Source organism: Pollicipes pollicipes, unplaced genomic scaffold (genome assembly GCF_011947565.3).
Source record: "Pollicipes pollicipes isolate AB1234 unplaced genomic scaffold, Ppol_2.1 Scaffold_3447;HRSCAF=4054_pilon_pilon_pilon, whole genome shotgun sequence".
NCBI classification, from domain to species: Eukaryota; Metazoa; Arthropoda; class Thecostraca; order Pollicipedomorpha; family Pollicipedidae; genus Pollicipes; species Pollicipes pollicipes.
In genome coordinates, this window is record NW_023596297.1 from 30,189,809 (window position 1) to 30,212,296 (window position 22,488).

The 22,488-nt window shown below is 54.1% G+C and overlaps 1 protein-coding gene across 3 annotated transcripts in view; it reads left to right on the forward strand.

Moving 5' to 3' along the window:
* Nucleotides 1-22,488, forward strand: part of Syt7 (Synaptotagmin 7) — a gene marked incomplete at its 3' end in the record, with an annotated part of 71,213 nt that overhangs the window by 18,058 nt on the left and 30,667 nt on the right. Inside the window, 3 exon segments of one of the 3 annotated variants that reach the window (XM_037214984.1) lie at nucleotides 15,871-15,882; nucleotides 17,940-18,093; nucleotides 18,389-18,529. In XM_037214984.1, coding sequence (XP_037070879.1) covers nucleotides 15,871-15,882; nucleotides 17,940-18,093; nucleotides 18,389-18,529 — 307 coding nt within the window. 3 annotated transcript variants of the gene reach the window in all.

Here is a 22,488-nt window from a genome sequence, read left to right on the forward strand (position 1 = left end):
CCTGATGTCTTTGCAATGATTCCTTTAGTCTATCGGAACCGCATCGCTATCGCATGCCATATTCGTTAGATTTAGCCAACGCGGAGCGTGTTTACACAACACACACCTGTTTGGCGCATGCTAATGGCTTTTGGTTCTTTACCAGTGATATGTGTGCTCACTTGCGCCCCGATCGCAGACCCAGGCCGTGCGAGCAGGCCACGAAGCCAGACCATGCCTGCAGCCGATTCCACAGGCGACACCTGCTCCCAGGTGCCCCGTCTGTACGCCCCGAATCATCTTCCACATGCTTCTAGTCCGTCTTGCGAGCTGCTCACTCCCGTGCTGTAGCAGTGCGTATGCTAGCTGCGGGGTCGTTAGCCGGCCATTCGAGCCCCCTCCCCACCCCACCCCCACCCAGCGGCAGCGTTGAGGGAGCGCCATTGGCCAGAGCTGGCCGAATGGGCCGATAATTTGCCGCCGGTGCTGGCCCGCGGTCTGGACCGGGCTGTTGAGCACCGGGTGGAGCAAGCTCGTGCCGCGCGCAGCCATACCCGGCGCGCCTGCACTGTCGATAATTGCTTCGTCTATCGAGGCGACGAAAGCGCGCTGCTTGTGGTCGTAAAGCACCCGGCCGTCTGTGCGAGAATGGCCATCTGGGCCGCCCCCGCTCCAAAGTGCACCCAGGCGCCATGCGGCGAAATGGGCGCGATCTTATATGCAGAAGCGTTGATGGTCGCCCCGCATGCTTGCCTGGGGCGGTGGCGAGGAACGGCGCCAGCAGCAAAGCGACGGCGCACGCGACGACCGGGGGTTGGCTCGGCCGCGAGCAGGCGCTTCTGTTACGTATGACCCTCACAGCCACCTTCTGGCGAATCTGCGGCCAACTGCTGGGTGAGCTACCGGGCCTGCTGTTGCCGCCACTGTGATGAGCTTCAGGATGCGTTGTCGACGGTTGGTAACTAGATGGGGTGGCTATCTACGGCGCGTTAGTGACCTAGGTCGATTATTTTGGTCATTGGCCTCTGAGGTCAGTTTCTGAAGGCTCCCTGACAACACGGATCGGCTACCCGTGGCCCAGAAGTGATCTTGACAGTGAGTTAATGAAGACAAAGCATGGTCGGCTGTCAGGTGCTCACAATGACGGTTTGGCAGGTGAGCTTTTGCAAACTTTCTGTCCGTCTAGTGTACCGGTTGTTTGCGAATCCGTAGAGATCAGGGGGTCCATTGTTATTGTTCGGGTAAACCCAGGATGCCGAAGCCAGGAAGTGAAGTGAGTCACTTTACCAACACTCCCTTGCTGTTGTGCCCAACAGGATGTTCTGCCATTGCTTAGCCATGTAAAGCTGGACATATTGCGGACGAAGTGCTGTCCTTCCGCTACGACGGGTTCCGCTACAGGTAAACCCCTGCTGTTCTAATTTACACGTTGAGTCTAATGCCCTCGTGTCTCTCCACGTGCGTGGAGCCGATTGCCGTTACGTCTCGCTTCTGTGTGGAGCCGACAGGTCAATCGTCGCGCTGTTCCGCTGAGCCAAATGTGGCGCTTGTGCAACAAGGTCGCCGTGCCGTTTTTGGGTCGGGTCGTCAGGTCAGCGTCCCAGGTGTCAAATACTGAAACGGACTGAGCACCAGACGGTAATAGCTCAGCTCTCGTCCCGCTCATTTGACCAGGCTCTGCGGTGCTGAGCTGGGACGGCGCGGCGCACTCCGCCGCCGCCGGGCGTGCCGCTGGAGCTTTTGGCCGTCAGCATGCGTGCGCGGCGCTAGCGCACACTCGGGCACGTACGGTCACCGCCGGAGCCGGTCCGGCGGCGGTCCTCGCCGCCTCAACTCGTTAGCCAGCTCCGGGAACGTGTCTGCGGCTCCGCACGTGGAAACCACCGCTCTCATGGCGCGTAACTCGCGCGTAGCTCACGCCTGATGACTCACCGGCGCACCTGGCCGAGCCACGCCAGCGCTCGGTAAGTGGGGCGCCGCAGCCGACCTGTCGGCAGCCGCCAGCGCCAGCGGGTCGCCCGGGCGTCAGGGCGACGCCTGGGCGGGGCGGCGCGCCCTGGGGGCTGGGTGGGGCGGGAGGGGTCGCGGCGCGGCCGACCGCGGGAGGCGCGCCCGGCCGCCGAGCCGACGGTTGAGGCCGTATCGACCCCGGCCGCGCCGGCCGACCCACCAATCAATGCGGCGCCCGGCTGTGGTCGGATCCTGGGGCTCTGGGAGCAGCGCGGGCCACGGCCGGCGCCGGCGGCTGGCTGACCTGGCCAGGTCACGATCCCCTAACTAGACTAGGTCAAAGTCGCCTGACCTGGCCAGGTCACGGCCACCTGGTCCCATAAGGTCATGGCTGCCTAGCGTGGCCAGGTCATGTAATCCTGACTGGGCCAGATAACGGAGTTCTGGTAGAGTTATGTCACGTCTGTCTGACCTGGCTAGGACGCGTGACCATGACCTGCGAAGTCGCGACCCTCTGATATGACCGAGCCATGGTCACCCGCTCTGATCAGGTCGTAGTCTTCTGACCTGCCCCGTCACAATCGCCTGATCCGACCATGTCTCGGTCGCCTTGACTGTCCGGTCTCGGGCGCCGGACGCCGTCGACTGAAGGACTGCCGTCCGGTTCAGCGCGCCACGCCCCATTGCGAACCAGCCATCCCTCCCCCCCCCCCCCCCCCCACTCACATGCATTTCCACATACGGCTGCTGCCGCGTGCGACTAGACAGAGCAAGGCGGGCCCATTCACTCTATTCCCCTAGCGTGATTTGCATTGCTTCTGAGAATCGCCGGGTTGATACGCAGAACTTGTGCCGTTGTGAATAATTTCATGCCGTGGTTTCTCTCACAACGCACAGAGCGCTGACGGCGGCAGCGCGACCTGTTGGGCTTCGGCAGCGGTGTCGAGTACGGGCAGGTCAGCGAAGCGGTGCGACGCCAGGTGGTCCTGTTTCCGCTGTCACGTGACATGGCGACAGCTCGGCGCCATTGGCGCTCCGGCGGCTCTGTGTACTGTCCGCCGCGGGTGTTATCAGAGGGTGTTTGCCGAACGGCAGAAAGCGTGCGATTGGGAAAAGATGGTGCGGGCACATAGGGTGCGGCCTAGCAGGCACCGAAGTCTGCAGACACCCATGCGCTCAGACGCGCGGACATATAGGGCGACGCATGTTTGCGTGAGGGTACGTGGACGATGTGTACGTTCCTACACACTGGCATCTGCAAGTAGGAAGCCGAGAACGTTCGGGCACACGCGAACAGGCTCTGATTCAGATCAGAGCATGTCTGCATTCCCGCAAACGTAACTAGTGTTGATGTACATATATGAAAATGTATACATTCAAAGCGCAAGCTAGGAAAAACAGAAACGTTATAGAGGCTCTGCACGCGGGTAACGTAGTGTCAATACCATGAATTATATGCTAGCACTATCCGCTTTCACGAAAATTCTTCCACAACCAAATATTTGAAACCAAGGCAACAAACATGCTGTGAGAAGCATATTCTGAACATAAACATCACTCCATCAACGCATGCACTGCAATGACACGTGGAACGCGACTTGGTTTGAGCCGACCATTTCATTACCACCATTCTCCGAGATCGATCTCACTGGGGGTGTCACATGGGTAGCACAACTCAGTCAAGCCGGTTAGGAGAGCAAGTTGAGAGCAGAGAAGCTGTTATTTCGAACTCGCGGGCTGTTCGAGATAAAATGAGATCGGATCAGACATAGAGCGACCTGGAAGAGGGCACCCAAAGCGCGGTGACTTTCCTGTAGCACCCAAAATGGGTGTTGTTCGGATCAGCCAATCGTCGGCGTTTTCCGACTTCCGTGACCTTGAGTGGCATCGACCCCGCTGCAAATTGGGTCGGCGTGGAGTGCCGACGACGCACTGGGCGTCACAGCAGCCCTGTTGAAGCAAACACCAGCGGGGGGGGGGGGCATGATGCCGGTCTGGAGCGACTGCAGAACTCCGCATTGAAATGAAAGCCCAACTCAACATTGTTTTTGTACGGAAATATCATTTGGGCACCATAGGCGCGCGAAGTTTGTTTCATTGAGTATAGCAGCACCGCACGTTTTCAGTTCCTTATTTTTACATCTCGACCTCGATTGGTGAATTACCGACACTAATTCACTTTGCAGGCATATTATTGCAAGCAAAAATTTGTAAGCGGGGAACGCGCCCTCCCCTCATCCCGTGTGTTTTGACGGACTCAAACTGAGGGCTGAGCCAGCTCGAGACGACGATATCTACGTGGTGAGAGAGCTTCCACGGTCATTCACACCGCATTTGAGACGCCGGCGTTTGACTGGCGCGCGTGTATCACGCTGCCAGATCTGACGATGTTTCACGGCCAGCTGCGACGAGACGGCCCGACCGCGCTTCCCCCAACAACGTCCGCCCCCTGTGCCCAGGAGCGCCCATCGAGTCACTCGCGCGCCCGACAGTCTATCGGATCTGTGACCTGCTTTCCTAAAGTTTTGTATCCAAAAAGGTCACTGTTATTGCATGCATACGTTCAACTTTAAGGGCTACGCGATTTTCAACTTAAGACGAGCGCGCATATAGTCAAGACAGATATCGCGAATAAAGTCTTCGAAACGTGCCCAAATAAGGTGCCGCGGGCGCATTTGCTAAAAATCCCCTAAGCTGCAGCTGATGGGCTGGCGGCAGCCGCAGCCACACCATAGCCACTGCCCGTTTTAAGCGTGCGTTAAGGTATTTTGTGTGACGCCAGCCATACACTCAGTGTCTAAGTTGTGCAACTGAGGTGAAACTTCCATGTGCAACAACTCTCATTGATCGTACAATTAAACGCGGGTGGTACAAAGTTCTAGCGGGCCCACCCGCCAGGTCTTCCCCCAGGAGTTCTCCAGATCCCAGGCAGCTCCAGCTGGTGAGCGGAGCAGACAGGAGACACTGGGCGACTCTCCAGACGGACTCCAGGCTCACCGCCGAGCCAATCGGACCGGACAGTCATGCATCAGCGCCCTCGCCGCTCCGTCTTCGGAGCTGCCGATGGCGGAGGGGAGAGGCGTGGGGAGAGGGGTAGCGGGGGGGGGGGGGGAGAGCAGACGCTCCGCCGCTGGACAGGTCACCGGCCTGGCTCACGTCAGCGAGACGGGGCCAATAGGGCACCGCGGCGAAGACAGCCGCTGGCGGCTCTCGTTCAAAGGCAGACAGCTGAGAGACAAGCCAGGCCGCGGCTGGCGCAGACAAGCACGTGGCGGTAAACAGGGGCGACACCAGGCTGGTATAGGGGGAGGACGGCGCTCAGTTGGAGCTCATCACGCTGATTTTTAATTTCCTCTCAGGAGCCATCTGTGGACACTAAAAGAAAAATGTGGGCTGAACGGTCTGCGGGAGGCGAGCCCCAACAACTCCTTGGCTGCGTCTATGGCAGTAAGCGTAGGCCAAGTGCATTGCTGATAGCTGTGGATGGGCTGCTTTTGGAGATTCTGAGGTGGATTGGTTTTGCGATAGATGCCTCACAATAAACCTTCCATCAGTAAGCGTATTGCAAACGGCATTACTGACAACGGTACACCACATTTCCTACCACACCCCTAATCACCGTCATTAAAGGCACCGTGTCAAATGACCTCTGGATATAAAGTTTGCAGTAACTCGCCTTGATGACCTGATATGCATACAGGCAATGAATATACATGCGAATAATGCCATCATGCAGTCGTTGGTAACAGGGTCATAGGGGCGAAACGCATTTGTAGCGTGGTATCAAAAACATATGGAGCTATGAAATGCTTTGGGGAATTTGTCAAAGGTACGTGCTTGGCTTCCATCTCCTCCTGAGGGTGAATTTAAATTCACTTGAACAAATACCAGATGAGGAGATATACTCTTGTCACAACCTAAGCAGATCCCATACCTTAACAATAACTCATCTTTTTTAGTAAATGCTCTTTATGTGAGTGACGTGAAATGGTTGAGAGTTCACATACACCCAGCTCTCTAATTGGCTCACACCGCTTCAATGGCCCTGGGTGTGTTACCATTAGAATTAAACTAACTGAAACAAGCGGTGGGATCAACAAAAAGGCTGCGCACCACCATTTAGACGCTCGTGGACGTGCTGGAATCGCACAAAAAGCAGCCTGCACGGCGAAGATGGGCACGAGGTGGCGGTGCCGCGTAACAGACCCACTCGGCGATGACATCACACCGGGCACGACGCAGCTGATGAGCTGCGGTGTTCCGAGGCGGGCACATGTGTCCGGCCCTGCCGTCACCTGCCGAACAACGGAGCACAGCCGATGAGCTGCGGTGTTCCGAGGCGGACACATGTGTCCGTCTCTGCCGTCACCCGCCGAGCGGTGGAGCACCGCCTGAAGTGTCGCTCCTCGGCGGGAAGCGACATGCTTCAGCGGCCTGGAAAGCTCGTGAAGAGGCCTCATTGACGAGGCGTGGGCGCAGTGGAGCGCGCCGGGTGGCGACGCCCGCCACAAACTGGGCCGTGGGCGACTCTGCCCTCGCCACAAACGAGACGTCGGGCAGTGAGGCATCGGCTCCAAACATTCTTGCGACAGTTGTTGCCGGGAGATAATTCTAACGTACCCAGCTGGGCGGTGTTCCTGGCGTCTCTCATCGTGGCGATACTTCTGACGTCCCGGCTAGCCGGTACCTCTGACCTCCTCCAGATGGCAGTACTCCTGATGTCCTCCGGCCAGGTGGTACCGCTGACGTCTCCAGAAGATCGGTACTCCCTGACGTCCCCAGCTGGATAGTACTCCTGACGTCTCCAGCAGATCGGTACCCCTGACGTCCCCAGATGGATAGTACTCCTGACATCTCCAGCGGATCGGTACCCCCTGACGTCCCCAGATGGATAGTACTCCTGACATCTCCAGCAGATCGGTACCCCTGACGTCCCCAGATGGATAGTACTCCTGTCATCTCCAGCAGATCGGTACCCCCGACGTCTCCAGCTGGATAGTACTCCTGACGTCTCCAGCAGATCGGTACCCCTGACGTCCCCAGATGGATAGTATTCCTGAGGTCTCCAGCAGATCGGTACCCCTGACGTCCCCATTTCGACAGCATACCTCCAGCGTCTCAAATGGTGGCGCCTGGTATCTCTGTGGAGTTGGCATGTGTGTAGGAGAGGAGGCGGGGATATGCTTTTGTCCCTCATTTCTTTCCATGCGACGCCATTAGGAAACTACTTGACGGTACCCGGAGTTCGCGGTGAGGGGAACGGTAACTGCCCCCCTGCACCCTAATCTACCGTCCCCTGATCTTGGCGCAGCTGACTGTAACGTGATGCAATCAGCGAAGCCGCATCGTATCCATTTGCAGACCACGTCTGCGGCCGCTGCCGCGTCAGCAAAACCAGCAGTTGGGAGAGCTTCTATCGGAGAAACGTGGGAAATGCCGTCTGAGGCGTGGGAGGTACCGCCTGACAGCCGTGGCAGCTACTGTCCGCCGGTCGGGAGAGCTGCGGTTTGAGGGATGTGCCGGCATCTTCTGTGCGTCTGTTGACATGATTTTAAGGCGGAGAAGCGCCGTGGTGATATCACTGGTTGCCTCGTTAACATCGCTCCATCGTCAGAGCGAAACATTGCATGTCCTACTGGCTAGCGACGGGAAATGCGGCATTTCCATGACGTCGGCAGTACCGCATGGCGGCTTCATCTTCCTCAACGTCACCGGGAGTGCTGCCATCAGAGCGTATCGTAATGGCACGGGTGACTGATTTGCCGCCAAGGCCTCTGCAATTGTTGGTCCGCGCCCAAATGGACGTGCTTACGCGTCAGTGTGCGTGTCAGCCTCGCTCACAAGGTCAGCATTAGCGGAGCGCACGCTAACGGAGGTCACGAACAACAACGGGAACCAGGCATCTTCATGCATCCGCAGTTGGCGTATGTTACCGTCCCATTACTACCTTTTGTCAGGCTCTGCAGTACACCTGGCTGCTAGCCCTTCATGTGGCCTTAACCACGTCAGGATAGAAACAGTGCAACTTTCTACGGCTTTGAAGCGCGTCTTCGAAGCCATTCAGCGTTTTAGCTGCATTTTTTCTGGCTGGTTTTTGACTTGGCTCAAAAAATCTGTCGATTTCAAGCTTCTCCATGATGCTTCCATCTAGTGGCGAGCCGTCGGGACAGTGGCCTGACCTCATGACTTTGCGGCGCAATTTAAAAAACAAGTAGTGCCAGACATTCGAATCCAGGGTAGCTGACTTCTGACTCCCTACCCACCTCTTTTGCGTGTCACCCATAGTTAATTCAATTGTAATGGTATACACATGTATAGAACATGGTCCCGAGGAGAAGAGAGGCGTGCCCACGCCAATCTCGTTCCAGTAAGCCGGAATCGTAATGGAAACGCTCATGACATTTCCACCGCTGGCATACTTAGACGATTTTAGCAGCTCGTTACCGCATGCTTGCTGGCACTTCATATTGGCGCCATTCCATAACGTGCAATGACCTCCTGGTAGAAGTTTGGAGGCTGCTCGCCGTCTAACCTTTTGGCCTTATTTGTTCAATCAGTGGTCGGGCGTCCTTTCTTAATGTCATTGCTTCACGTGACATTTCGTTTTCTGTGGTCGCCAGAGTAACAAGGCCACATGTGGGACATTTCAGGGAAACCCCTTCCGAGCTCATGTTCCTTCGATGGCTGCCGCCTCCTCGTGGGATTGCCCACACCTGCGAAGAAGCGAAAGGCAGCTCGCGCAAAGAATGCAATCCATCGCATGAATGAAATCCGCCAACCGCCATCCACCATCCAATCCATTGAGCATGTAATCCGCCCCTCCCGGGAATACGGTGTCCGATCTGGAGCTGTTCCCTCCTCTCCTGAAGGGTGAGCAGCAGGCGACGCTACGCAGGTAGCCTCAGCAGGTGAAGGCGTCGTAAAATCCCTTTGAAGACAACGGGGGATCCGTTCGCAACGAGGGACACTCGATAATAAATGACGAATGATTTGCATAGACACCCAGAAATAATGAATCTGCGTGTCCACCTCTGCTGAAGCAGTGTTTCAATCTTCGGCGCCTTTACTTCATAAAGGACCATTTCGAGGTGGCAGTTCTAAGCCGTTTATAATTAGTTGCCTCGAAACGCTTCGAACGGTCGGCGGCCCTTCATCAAATTTCACGTGCAAGCACTGTGCTCACCAAATTGTATATTGCATGGCGGATCAATATGTGGACGATTGCGTTCTCAAAACGGAGCCTTGTGGAGCCGGTTTTGCGACCAGAAATGTGAACAACAACTTGCAGCGTCGGTCTCTAGCACCACCTGTCGTCAAGCTGCTCCCAAAAAAGCACGTTCCCTTCATTTCAGTTTCAAAGCAATTTGAAGGCAGGCCCAACCCTTTGAAGGTAGGTAGGATATGCATTCATCATCTTATCATTCAATTACATATTACTGATTGTCGGGCTTATGAGTGCATTTTTTCAATGTACATGGCGTTAGATTTTAGATTAGATTAGAATTGTTCTGATGACGAACATTTAGGTCTATTGCAATAACACACACTCTAGAGCATACTCGACAGGTACTAGTTTGCCATGCTGGTGCTGAACATTTTCGGTGACGATGATGTGCAGGTGGAGAGACGCTTCTTGGATGAACTTCTTATTTTCGGTGACGATGATGTGCAGGTGAAGGAAATTATCTGTAACAGACACTGCATATTTTGCGTAACGAAAAAAGCGCAGAAAAGTGGTACGCGGTGGCTTGTGATAGAGGAAGACTGCGAACGTTTTGATTTAGCGCCAGTATGATCGCGATCTTCTTTAAGATCCGATCGAGAAATATAAACAAATTCTTTCGTCGCCTTCATCAATTGGATACTATGTGCATTCGGTTCAGATGCATCTCATTGCTGTGTAGGGTCGCACATGTTCAAAATGCAGTTACTCGGTATATTTACTGGCCGATGTTTTTAATACGAAAGTACATCATTTCGGTTTGAAGACGCATTTGGTAGTCGCGTTTTCACGGTGTCACCGCGTGCCAACAGCCTGGTGATTCCGAAGCCGGGTGTAACAATAGCCGAAATAATCGTTTGACATCATCAATCAAATGTCCATATAACAACCGAGGGTTGCTAAACAAATCGCGCACATTTGAGATCACCCATGACCCAGGCTTCACACCGTGGTTAAAGTCTGTCGGCGGCCTACCCACCACGTCCTGTATGCAAACACGTGTCATCTCTCCCGGGGGGGACAGGAGGGGGGGGGGGGGGGGGGGGGGGGGGGCGTGTGCAGATGACTTGACCGCTCGGCTCGCCGCCCGAATGCATGCAGCCTATCGTCTCGCATGCCGCAGCGGATTAGACGGTCCGCGGTGCCACAGCTCTCTCCGGAGCAGTCTTATTGGGCAGTAATCGGCGCGCGAAGTGAGGAAAGCCAGTGATCTCCACCTCAGGACTGCAAATTCGAGGCGCCATTATGTTAAGTTGGAGACGCGTCATACGGATTGACTATCGACCGCGCCCGCCCATGTGCGGCCTGCCGGTCCTCTCGCCAGCACCGCACGGTACGTGACCCGGCGCCGCAGCCGCAGCTGCGGCGCCGAAGGCCAATTGCAGGTATCTCTCGGGTGTCGGGAACGGGCCGTCCCATGGCCGGCGGCCGGCAGATGAGCCGGGCCGGACGGGCGCTCAGAGGGTCAGCTCTCGCACGCAGTCTATCGACCGGGCCAGCTCATCTGCGCTGGCCCGGCGCTGGCCGGCCCACGCACCACGGTCCGGCCTCGGCGTGTTGAAATAGCTCCGCCAAACGTCGACGCGGAGAGAATGATACTTCCCATGAAGCCGTCAGAACACGAGCAGCGTATGGCGCCTCCGCGCGGCAGATTAGCTACGCTGGGTGCCTGCCATGATGGAATGACGGAATCTCAAAATTATAATCGCATGCCGCGGCAAAATGGCAACCTTAAGCTACACGACTGAAGATGCGAGCTATTCGCTCCAAAATCTCTCCCCCTGAAAACAAAATATCTGACACCATGAGAAAACCGGCTATATTGGCTGAGACCTGGTCCACATACCTGCTCATTTTGCCTGCCAAGATGAAATCTGGTCCACACCTCTGAACAGACTACTTTGCCAGCCGCGAGCAGATCCATACATACGACGGACATCTCTGCTAGGTAGGATTCAGACGGTGCGGACAGGCGATTAATGGCACGGGGTCAATTGGATAAGTTTGGGATGTGGTAACTAGTATTATGCAATTATCATTACTCATCTGCCCTGATGCAACTTGTGCCATTTTAATAGCCTAGCGTGCAAAACTTATTGCAATTCTGATGAGATATTGTTTACGCCATAGCGGTTCTATCACACAGCGAAAAACCCATGCTTATCACCAAACCGTGCGATTAAAAATTGCGTTGATTGCTTTTACGCGCATTTGATATGATACCGTTTCACACATGTAAGATTTTGAAATGTTTTTGAGTAGCTGTCAAGTTTAAATTAAATCCAGCGTACCGAGAGATGGAAAAATGCTGCTTTATCATTGCCTTATGAGTGGCGATGTAAGCATTGTTTTTGTAACGTAATAAGAGTTACGCATGGAATCATTAACGAGACATGTTTTGTAGCTGTTCTTCCCAGAAGTATGATTTCGGTTAGACCGATCATGTTCTTCACGCGCTAAGCCAAATGCTAAGACACGAGTGTTTTATCTATCCTGATCCACGTACTGACACAAACGTATGGCTCAGTCTGAGTCATATCTCTTCCATGTCGGTTCAGCTTGATGGTAATATGCCAAGACGATGGATTTCGTTGGAGTTTTTGCAGGCTCGAAATCTAGTTATCATGTATGCAGCTTGCCACAGTCGTGAAGCCGACAGTTGTGTGATAAATGTTCCAACTGGGCTAACCCGAGAGGATTCTGTGTAAATTGGGTTTCTCTTGCGTAAACAAGACAGCGTAGATTTCGAGATACATCTCGACAGTCAGGACTATTGATTCAAACACCTGAAGCAGCAGTAAGTTGCTAGATTTTCATTGGCTCTAATGGCTTACATCAATCTGAACAGCCCTCTAGCAGTAAGTTTTCACTCGATCTAGTAGGCTGTTGTGCCTATGACAGTGAAAAGTTAGGAACGCGCTACGTGGGATATAAATACGTGACGTGATCTTAAGCTACCCTAGTTCGCCCGGTTAATGAGCCTGACGCTGACGAATGATAAGCGCCTGAAAAACTTACCTCGGACAACATGGAACAAACTCTTAACGTCGCTACTGCCAAGCGCACACCCAGGACAACCGTTGGACGACATTTCTGCACCTAGCGGGCCTGCTCGATAAACGCGTAACGCCACGTCTGCTCGCCGTCACCTCCGCTTGATGGAAAGCATGCTCGATGTGGGGTGTGTTTGGCGGCCCGCCTGCTCCGTGACAGGTCAGCAGGTCTCATCGTCTAAATGTCAGGTCTCCTTGGCGGCAGGTCAAGCTGATAACAGGCCAGCTCGGTGGCAGGTTCTCTCGACGATCGGTATGCTTAATGATAGATCTGATCCATCGTGGGTCTGCTCTGTTATGAATTTGTCCTGTGCAAGGGTCTATGATAGATGTTCAAGTCTGCTCTTTGATAATTGATTGGTCTGCTCTACAGTAAACCTGCTCTATGATAAGTGTACTCTATGGCGACCTGCTCCATGATAGGTCTGCACTATGGTAGGCCCGGTCTTCACTGGGTTTGATCTGCACTGGACCTGCTCTGCGATACACTCATTCAGTCACTAACTCCTCGACGTCAGGTCGGGTCGGTGGCAAGCCGGCTTGATCGCGAACCTGCCGTCCGGCTCGCTGACAGGCCGACCTCATGACCGACCTGCCCGCGGCGGTGCGGTAGTCTGCGCACGGCCATCACTTCCGCCGGGGCATGACTGTGACTTCAGAGACCGACACGCGCCGTCGGCAGGGACCTCGCGCCGGCCATTAGCATAATGGTGCTGTCTGAACAGGCCCGGTCGCGGGGCGCGACGCTTCTGAATCGGCGCCCGGCAGCGAGCGGCGGCTGGCGTCCGGTCCCACCGCGTCGTGTGTGTCGAGCCGTCTGTGTTGAACTGGGTGCCGCGTCATGCGGTGCGACCCGGAAGAAGGCAACCTTTTTCGTGGTCATCCACGGACGACCGAGTCCGGCAACAGACGGTCACTTGGCACGCAATGATGCTAATTTTTTGCACTCTTGTACCGAAAATCATGAAATGGTGCTCACGACCTCATCAGAATATTGTCTTCCTGAAGTCGGCTTGGCCTAGTTGGAGACTAGATGCGTTATGTTATAAGTACTCTATGCTTGCTTATGCGCTTCGTGATGTATGAGTAATGTTAATCTGCGCCTCCAGCAGAGACCGAACTCTTTAACAACCAAGTTGATGGTCATTACCCCCACCAGTCATAGAAGCGACCAAGATGTCACAAACATATCGGTTACCCAATAATAGTCGGTCGGCTGGCTCAGTGAGACTGCGCCCAACACTCCTGGCCGCCACGGCCCCAGTAAAGTCATATGGTACTGTTGTGCACTGCAGCCAGAGCCAGAGAACATCGAGAGAGAGAGAGAGAGAGAGAGAGAGAGAGAGAGAGAGAGAGAGAGAGAGAGAGAGAGAGAGAGAGAGAGAGAGAGAGAGAGAGGGGGGGAGAGAGAGGGAAGAGAGAGAGAGAAAGAAGAGAGAGAGAGAGAGAGAGAGAGAGAGAGAGAGAGAGAGAGAGAGAGAGAGAGAGAGAGAGAGAGAGAGAGAGAGAGAGAGAGAGAGAGAGAGAGAGAGAGAGAGAGAGAGAGAGAGAGTCGCCTTTCGGAGCCGGGGTTCCGCTCTGGAGCGGGGCCGATGCCAATGCTCGGAGAGTAGCGGGAGCGTGTCTTCCTCTGGAGCGGGGCCAAAACGGAGGCCTCGAGAGAGCAGCCTGAGCGTGTTCCGCTCTAGGCTGTGTCGGCCGGGATTTGTTTGCTTGTTTGTTGCTCGTTTATTGACGTTACAGTACGGTTTCACTACTAATGCCGGCTTTACAACCAGATTCAAACACGAAACGACGTCCCTCGCAAAATCAGAGCAAGAATTCTCGACCAACGCAGGACGCGGGGTGGGCTAGAAAAACGAGGCCTCAGTTGCGGCGAAGAAGTGGCGCGCAGCGCTCGGTCCAGCCAGCAAGTACCTGTGCGCCACTCTGTTGCCCCCCCCCCCCCCCCAGCCATGCCGGCCGAAGTGGGCTCGAGACCTGGCGGGGCGGCGCCGGAATGCCGTGACACAGACTCAGATGCCGCAGAATGGAACAGCGAGCTCACATCGAGGTACCACGGTCGCCGAGGTAGTTTGCTGTGATGTTCATGTCAATGAAATTTGCAACATGAGCCGTAGTTTTTGCAAACTGGGAGGTTGGCTTGGGCGTCAGCTTTGACATCGGCTATTTTAAATGGACTTACGTAGACATAACAGCGTAGTAGCTGAAACCGCTTGAGAAATATGGGATGTGGCTAGGAAAGGATGCTGGATCTGAGTGTTGATGTGAAAGTATTGGTCGATGCTATTTTTGCATCGGCTGGCTGTTACGTCAACGCGTAATTACGTTCTAAAATTGGAAGCAGCCTAGCCAAATTATTTTCGCTCGTGTTACCTCGATCATTTTATTGTTTTGAGCCTGAGGAAATTTATATAAATGTCTTCTCTAAGATGTTATTTTTGACATTTTTGACGCTGAGCCCCTTCAAGCCGTGTTTTTTTTTTGAAAGCTCTGGACGTGTTATACAGTGCTGAACGCAAAAATCAATGTATTGTGCTACCGAGTGGCCAAGTTCTGCGTCCAATGTGCCTCATGCGTGCCCAATCAAGTCTCTGGTGAGCGATTAGACATGCAGCGTATAAGTGCATTATCTGTATGCTGTCTATATTTTGCCAGCATGTCTAAACCCAACGCACACTGCACATTGCACATGTCATGCATTTGGCATGCACTTGAACCTTAGGTTTAGAAAATATGCATCAAATTGCGTTTGGACTTCCAATTTCGAAAGGCTTTACCAGAAAATCGTCACTGAATACCCGCGGTCAATGCGGTCGCGTATAATCCGTGCGCAGAATGTGTTCACAGTGAGCTACAGTCCGGCGCTGTGCGAGTAGTTGGTCTGCCGGATCGCGTAGACATGTTTGCGCTCTTCCGACTCTAAATATCCCGACGAACTCTAATATAGATAGCAATCTGAGATGCGGTTAAAATTAAGCACCAACCTTGTCAGAACGTGTGATGGTTATTGGAGCGATTTCTTCATCGTGCCGTCTTTCGCAAACAAATCCTTAATTTCGTCCGGTTGGCCTTACACAGAAATTAAATTAATTTTGCTTGCAACGGTCTAGTTATTTACTGAGGCTTATCTTCTACAGTATCAGTAGCCCGTGAACCACCAAATTCCAAACTATGACGCATAATAATGCCGTTAGTTCTAAGAAATAAACGTGTTAACAGAAAGTGGCGCTTGCATAAGCAGTTGAATACTTTTTGGGAAGTTGAATATTGCCCAATGGTACTGCATGAAAGCCATTCAGTTTGAAAAAGTCCCGTGTCGCATAAGTTGTCGGTACGTCTGTTTAGGTATTTACAATAAATGCACCTCAATGCACATGCAAATCAATAGTCATTCCTCACTCCTGTATGAGCTTTCTATAAGAGTTGGCGGGCAGTTTAACTCATAATCGGAACAGTAAGTCTGACAGTCTGAGATTTCATGTCATCGGCATGATCCGTCGCTGTGTCATTAGGACCTTTGTACCGAACTCAGTTGCACTTTGTGATGACAATGCACCAATGCCACTGTATGCTCAACTAACATTTTCAGCAAGATGCATATTACTGCTACATACTGTTCCCAGTGTTACCATTAACGCCACTCTCTTCTTGTCCTCACCCTAGGGCACATTTAGAGTGAGTAATGTCACCTTTGGATGTATGCAGTGTTGCTTTGTTGGTTTGCTTTCCATGTCCAACGGCTTGCAACAGCTGGTGTTAGCCGCCATTGTCCATGTGTAGGTGAATGTTTGCAGTTTCTTGTCACGAGCATCGCGGGTAAGTTTGAATACTTGCTGATACCGGACAGCGACTTGGCGCGCTTTGTGCACTTCTGACGGATCCGGGACCTCAGCGTAGCGTCGCCAGTAGGTTGATGTGTGATAGCAGTGCGATAGGTGATTTGCCATGTGCTAGCAGCGACAGAAAAGCTCTCGGTCTCGATCTGACTTTATCGTGACCATCAATGTCAGCTGTTGCATTAGGCGCTTCGCTCGGCGCCGGCTGGACTGTGAATGGTGATGGGTGACATGTGCACGCAACGGTGTCCTCCGCATGTGTGGCCTGGGAGCTGTGGCGACGCCCCAGCCCCTGTCCCCCGACACCCCTCCCTGGGCGGCGTCCGTCGCATGTGTGGCCTGGGAGCTGTGGCGACGCCCCAGCCCCTGTCCCCCGACACCCCTCCCTGGGCGGCGTCCTCCGCATGTGTGATCTGGGAGCTGTGGCGACGCCCCAGCCCCTGTCCTCCGACCCCTCCCTGGGCGGCGTCCTCCGCATGTGATCGGAGCTGTGGACGCCCCAGCCCCTGTCCCCCAACACCCCTCCCTGGGCGGCGTCCTCCGCATGTGTGATCTGGGAGCTGTGGCGACGCCCCAGCCCCTGTCCTCCGACCTCCTCCCTGGGCGGCGTCCTCCGCATGTGTGATCTGGGAGCTGTGGCGATGGCCCCCTCCTGTCTCCTGCCCTCCCCGGGCGGCGGTGCTCGGCGTGACTCGGCCCGCTGACGCCACTCAGCAGCGGACGCAGTCGGCGGCTGTCGCAGAGGCCCGGGACCCGTCCCGCCATGTGCCGGTTGCTGTGAGGCTGGCCGTAGCTCTCGACGCATCGCCGTCGTCGGGCCGCGGCCGGCCGCCGGGCGACGCTCGAGGCCGGGCTCGCCAGCGACGGGCGGCGCTTTACACACGCCCGCCGCTCGCGACGTAACGTATCTGAAGCCATGCCGGGGTCGATACTGCCCGCGGCCAGCTTTCCAATTATGGAATGCCGTCGATACGAAGGCGCTCAGGGGCTGGCGATCCCGGTTTGCGGCCATATCGATCGTGGCGAGTGGGGGAGGGGAGGGGCACTGGACAGGACGGTCGCGGCAGACCAGCGGCCCCCCGGGACGGTTCCCTGCGCCCGTGCCACCTTTCCCCGAGTGCGAGTCTGCTGCCTGTGTGCTTAGCCTTGTGTGTAAAAAGGAGGAGCGCGCAGTGAGCACCTGTTGAGTTTGTGTGCGCTTAGGACATGTGTGCTTTGCTGTTCTGCCGCGAGGCGGTCACATGTGCTGCCTGTGTGGCGAGTTGTTTACTTAACGCATGCTATCGCGTTAGGTGCCGGCATAATCAATACTGCCGGCGACCAGCGCGGCGCTTGCTGACCGCTAACCAGTCATGACTGCCGGCACGCAGCCTTTCCCACCTGTTGTGGATGCACACGCTAAACTTGCACCGCTAGGTGGCGCCATCAGCGGCGCCGAGGTCCGCGGACGGCAGTGACGAGGAGGCCGGCCGCGGCCGCCTCTCGGTCCCACATGTCGATCGCTGACCGCTGGCCGCTTCTTGGTCTGACCTGTCGACCGCTGGCCGCTGGTCGCTTCTCGGTCCGACCTGTCGACCACTGACCGCTGGTCGCTTCTCGGTCCTACCTGTCCACCACTGACCGCTGGCCGGTTCTTGGTCCGACCTGTCGACTGCTGACCGCCGGCCGGTCCTTGGTCCGACCTGTCGACCGCTGTCCGCGGCCGTCTCCCGGCCCCACCTGTCCACCCCAGCCGGCTGTACAGACGTGCGGCGCGTCTGGCACGTGGCGTGTGTCGGCGGTGCCCCGTTAGCTGCCGGTGTCGGGCGCGGTGCTGGTGTCGTGGCCGGCGGCGCGCCGACCCGTCGGCGCTCGCACCGACTGCGCTAGAGACGGGCGTGTGTGCTGCTCCCGTAGGAGCGCCGGCCTCACCATGTCCTCGGCGGCCACCTCGTCCACCAGCGTCAAATGCGACGGCGACGAGGCCACCAGCAACTGCTCGTCGCCAACGGGCAGGCCGGGCCAGATGGTGCGCCAGGACACGGCCGGCAAGCTGCCGCCGCACCCGAACGTGAGCGTCGGCCGAGCCGCCCCGGCGGCGGGCTGGTACCCATCCGGTTCGTACCGCCTCGCGCCGCTCCGGTCGCGACTGCGGTGGACCTCTCTCGGGCGGACAATGTTCAGTTATTAGACAGGACCATGGCCCGAACACTTATGTTCCTGGACGTACTTTGCGGCGCGAATATATGGCGGCATCGCGTTCCTTCGGCCTCTCAATCATTCCAGCATTGTTTCGCGCAGAACTTGGGCGCGGTCAGTGTGGATACGTAGTCGTAGCACGCCATGTCATGCCACGTTTTCCGCAGGCGGCCTTTTGGCAGAACCGGTCCGTTTCCCTGCTGGACATGTACATCGACAACTCGGAGCCCTCCGAGAACATCGGCCAAATCCAGTTCAGTCTAGAGTATGACTACCAGAACAGCACATTGGTGTTGCGTATCATTCAGGTAAGTGGAGGCGACCGCACGCGGCCATGTCGGCTCACAGCCAGCCAGCCAGCGCGTACTAGGCAGAACAGTCAGCGTGCACTACACTGCCAGGTCATAATTAACCAGGTCAACACGTGTCACACTGCCAGCTCATTAGCAGCATGACCAACACGCACCGCGCTGGTCCGTTCAGGCAAACCTGCCAGAGCGCCATGGTGGTCGGCTCACCTTGCCCTCCGACATTTGGCAATAGCCCTTCCGTTTTGACGTTCTCTTTCAAAGCGCTTGGTTTGTAGCACACATTGCTACACCGTTATCATAGTCATCGCGTGCTTTTTCAGCACACAAATTAATGTAAGTAAAGCCGTGAAAAGAGGTAGATAAGCATCAACAATTATTTGTAAAACATGGGATGGCCTGAGCTCAACACACAATGCCTTGGCCCTGTGATGACCAAAAGGTTGTTCGAGTTAAGCTGGTCGAGAACTAGATGGAAGGGACTCAGTCCATTTGACTCCGTCCCTCTCAGGGACCGTGTAATAGAAGGTCCGAATAATTACAAAACATTCAGCTGGCGTATTTGCACGCAGTATCCCGCCTGCCGGCGAGCCGGCGGGTTTCTCATTTCAATACTCATCCCTGTTTCGCATTTCGATCATCTGCATTCGATGTTCCTCTACGGGATCAGTATCCATTCGATATTTTGCCCTCTAATACATTGGCTAACAGTAGTGGCATCAGCCATGTCATCACTCCACATGGCACAGCTGACACTCATTGTCTCGCAGAGAGCAGTTTATCTCAAAACAGCGCATCCATTCATCACATCGCGTGATTTGCCGCGGGGGGGGGGCAGAGGTAAGACCTCCCCCAATACGACGACCGCCCCCCCCCCCCCGATACTCCCCCCTCCCCCCGAGTATTTTCGGGACCTCCACCCATTAAAGCATGAAGTGCACTTGGTGTCCATGTGACCCGACCGCTGTCATAGAGCGTATTAAAACTTAAACAGTGACAGCGTTACGCTGTGTCTCACCACTCGCTGCAGTTTATTTTTCTTCTTTTTGTGTTGCAATCCGTCAGCAAGCTAGCAGAACAGGTTATTTACCGACAAGCCTCCAAACAATAGCAAGACTAACCACGTCGTTGGGGCATTGGCTGAGAATCCGTGCTAAGGTACTGGGAGCAAATTGCGTGCGCTAGGCATTCATTGCAAGTCCACCTTCGCGGAGAGGGTGTAACTCAAGTGTCACATGCACACTCCCCCCAATGCCCACGGCATGTGTCTATTAAAGCACACAACCCTCGCACGCACGCACACATACTTTCACCTACAAACGCTTACCCCATCATACATGTCCCCCATGTACCCCATCCTCCAATAAGTAGAAGAGATTGACGGCATATCCTTGTATGCAGCCAAAGTCACTATGTGGTAAAAACGGGCTAAAAATCCATATTTTTAACAAAGAAACACGCCACGAGGGCTTGCGGCACCTTTCGGTAATCCTAGACGCCGCCATGTTGGATTCCCACTTTCAGCGCATTCAGGGAGCCTACGCTTGGCGTCGTAAATGGCAAACCGTGAATGCCGTCCAGTCTCGTATTTTTGCATTCCTGGCAAAATTACTGTAAGAACGGCCTTTCCGCTTTGTTTATGTCGATGAGGCCAGGCAACGATTTGAAGGGGCTTCCGCAGTGCTTTAATTTTCTCTGAGGGTCTTGGGCTAAAACCAATTCCTCTGCTGGGGTAAAGACACGTCTGGACGGGAGATTCATTGGGATAAAAGTGGTCGTACGTCCTCTGCATTTTTAACACGCACCTTGGTGGCCGGTTCAATATCCTTCGCTCTGGTGACGGTCGGTTTGACCCTCCCCCCCCCCCCCCACCCCTCCTCCGAGGTCTCAAACAGCAAGAGAGATAGAAGCACCAAATTCACAGGATGAGTTGATCTGTATTTGAACTCGCTTGTACAAAATGTATGGCCCGATGGTCGTGACCTTCGGGTAATGTAAGGTCAATCCAGGTCAAGCTCCAGAGTGGTGTCCTAAGAGCCCCAGAACTCCTCATGCAACGGTCTTGAACTTAGATACCTGCTCTAAGCGAAAGGTCACTGGCGTTCATATTACTTCAGTGACCTTGTTTGACTTTTAGAAGGTCATGGTGACTGATGTGCTCCTGCCCGGCTGGCCTGCTGGGACGTGCCGGCAGCCGTCGGGCCGTCGCTCGGCGTCGCGAGGCCCGCACCTGAGGCGCCGGTCGACCGAATGCGCCAGGCGTATCAGGGTCCAGTCCAGATCTGTTGTTGGCTAGCGAGCGGTGAGCGAGGTTATGTTGCGTGAGGTTATTTTTCCAACTGCGAAGGCACAGTTGCCCTCATCGAACCCGTGGAAATGCACCTTTCCTCGACTGCTATCTCTCGAGGGTACATCAGTAACCAAAACCTCATTAAATTGTGTTTTACTATTAAACTTTCGAATAAGCGTTGGGGATTGCGCTAGGTGGTTCGTTCATGGAAGCAAAGGGCTGATCTGGGTCGTTTTAGGTCAGTAACGTACTTTTGCTTTTAAAAGAATCATGGAAGCTGTCTGTTGCGGTCTCTGTCATCAAGAATTTCGACATGAACATCAAAAACTACCTCATAAAGCGAGCATTCCAGTAAAAACAGGCTGGTTTCGAACTTGGTTTTACCTTTATACTTCTTCATACTTGACTCCAGGTAAATAGAATTCGCTGTAATCCTACAATCACTTGTTTTAATGCCTAGGAAACTATTTCAAAGAGGTATGGCTTCGTCTAACACTCCGTTGTCGTATCAGATTGAGTGGTTTACTAGAAATTGCTCCCGCTGACAGCCATGATCTGATTCGACCTGTCTTGGGTCAGCAACCTTGCAAGATTTATCTAATTCTGTTAAATCAAAAGATTGACTGTTTAATTGTATACCACCGTGCAAAATTTGGCGCGGCTATACTTCGTCGTTCGAAAATTATTTGGTAAAAACCTTTGCAAGGTCAGTCCCACTCGAACGCTTGTTAAATCATTTCGAGCAAAGGGGACAGGCTTAAACATCGCTGCCCCCTAAAATTTTTACTTCCAAAGAAGGCCTTGTGTGCAAAACGCTGGACATATTGAACAGGGTTCGTTACAGAATCTGGAATTTTCATGTGGAGCTGTGGAGCTTCATGTGGAGCTCAAACACCGTCCATGCCTTTAACACGTGCTCGGGTGGGGGTCAAATCCACCCCCGAAAGTTTTTTCCGGAATGGTCTTCGAACGGCGTGGCGCAGCCGCGGCAAACTTTGCATAGCTGTGGAAATTAAAGCTGTATCAAATATTTAGGTGTACCTTGTAAGGTTGCTGACCTACGGCAGGTCAAAGTCAGGCCATGGATTCAGCGAAATCAATTTCTACGTAATCGTTCAATCTGACGCAACAACGGAGTGTTAGACGAAACTATCCATTTCTGAGATACTTTCTTTGGTAACACAATAATTGAATGAACAACGAATTTCAATGGGCTAGGATCAGGTATGACGGCCAGACCAAGGTCAAAATCAAACTGTTTTTTATTGTCCTAGGACTTGCCGTTTGAGTTGGTTTTTGGTGCTCATTTCGAATTTATTTATAACAGGAGCCGTATTATACATCTTCCATGGACTTCGTAAGGGTCACAATAGGCCATTACCCCAAAATGGCTCAGGTGCTGCCTATCGTTATCTTTTTCACTTGTTCAAATGCAAAACTCAACGCAGCATTGTATGACTTTGGCACCATGACCTTAAAAAGGCCAAAAATGTCACTGACCTGTAATGATCATGTGAACTCTTGCTCAGAACACTTATTAAGGTTCTGGAAGCTTTTGGACACCAGCCCTTAGAGTTTTACCTGTTTTGACCTTATTTGACCCGAAGGTCACAACCTAGGAACCTCAAACTTTGACCCAGATGAGTTCACGTCTACGACAAAATACGCT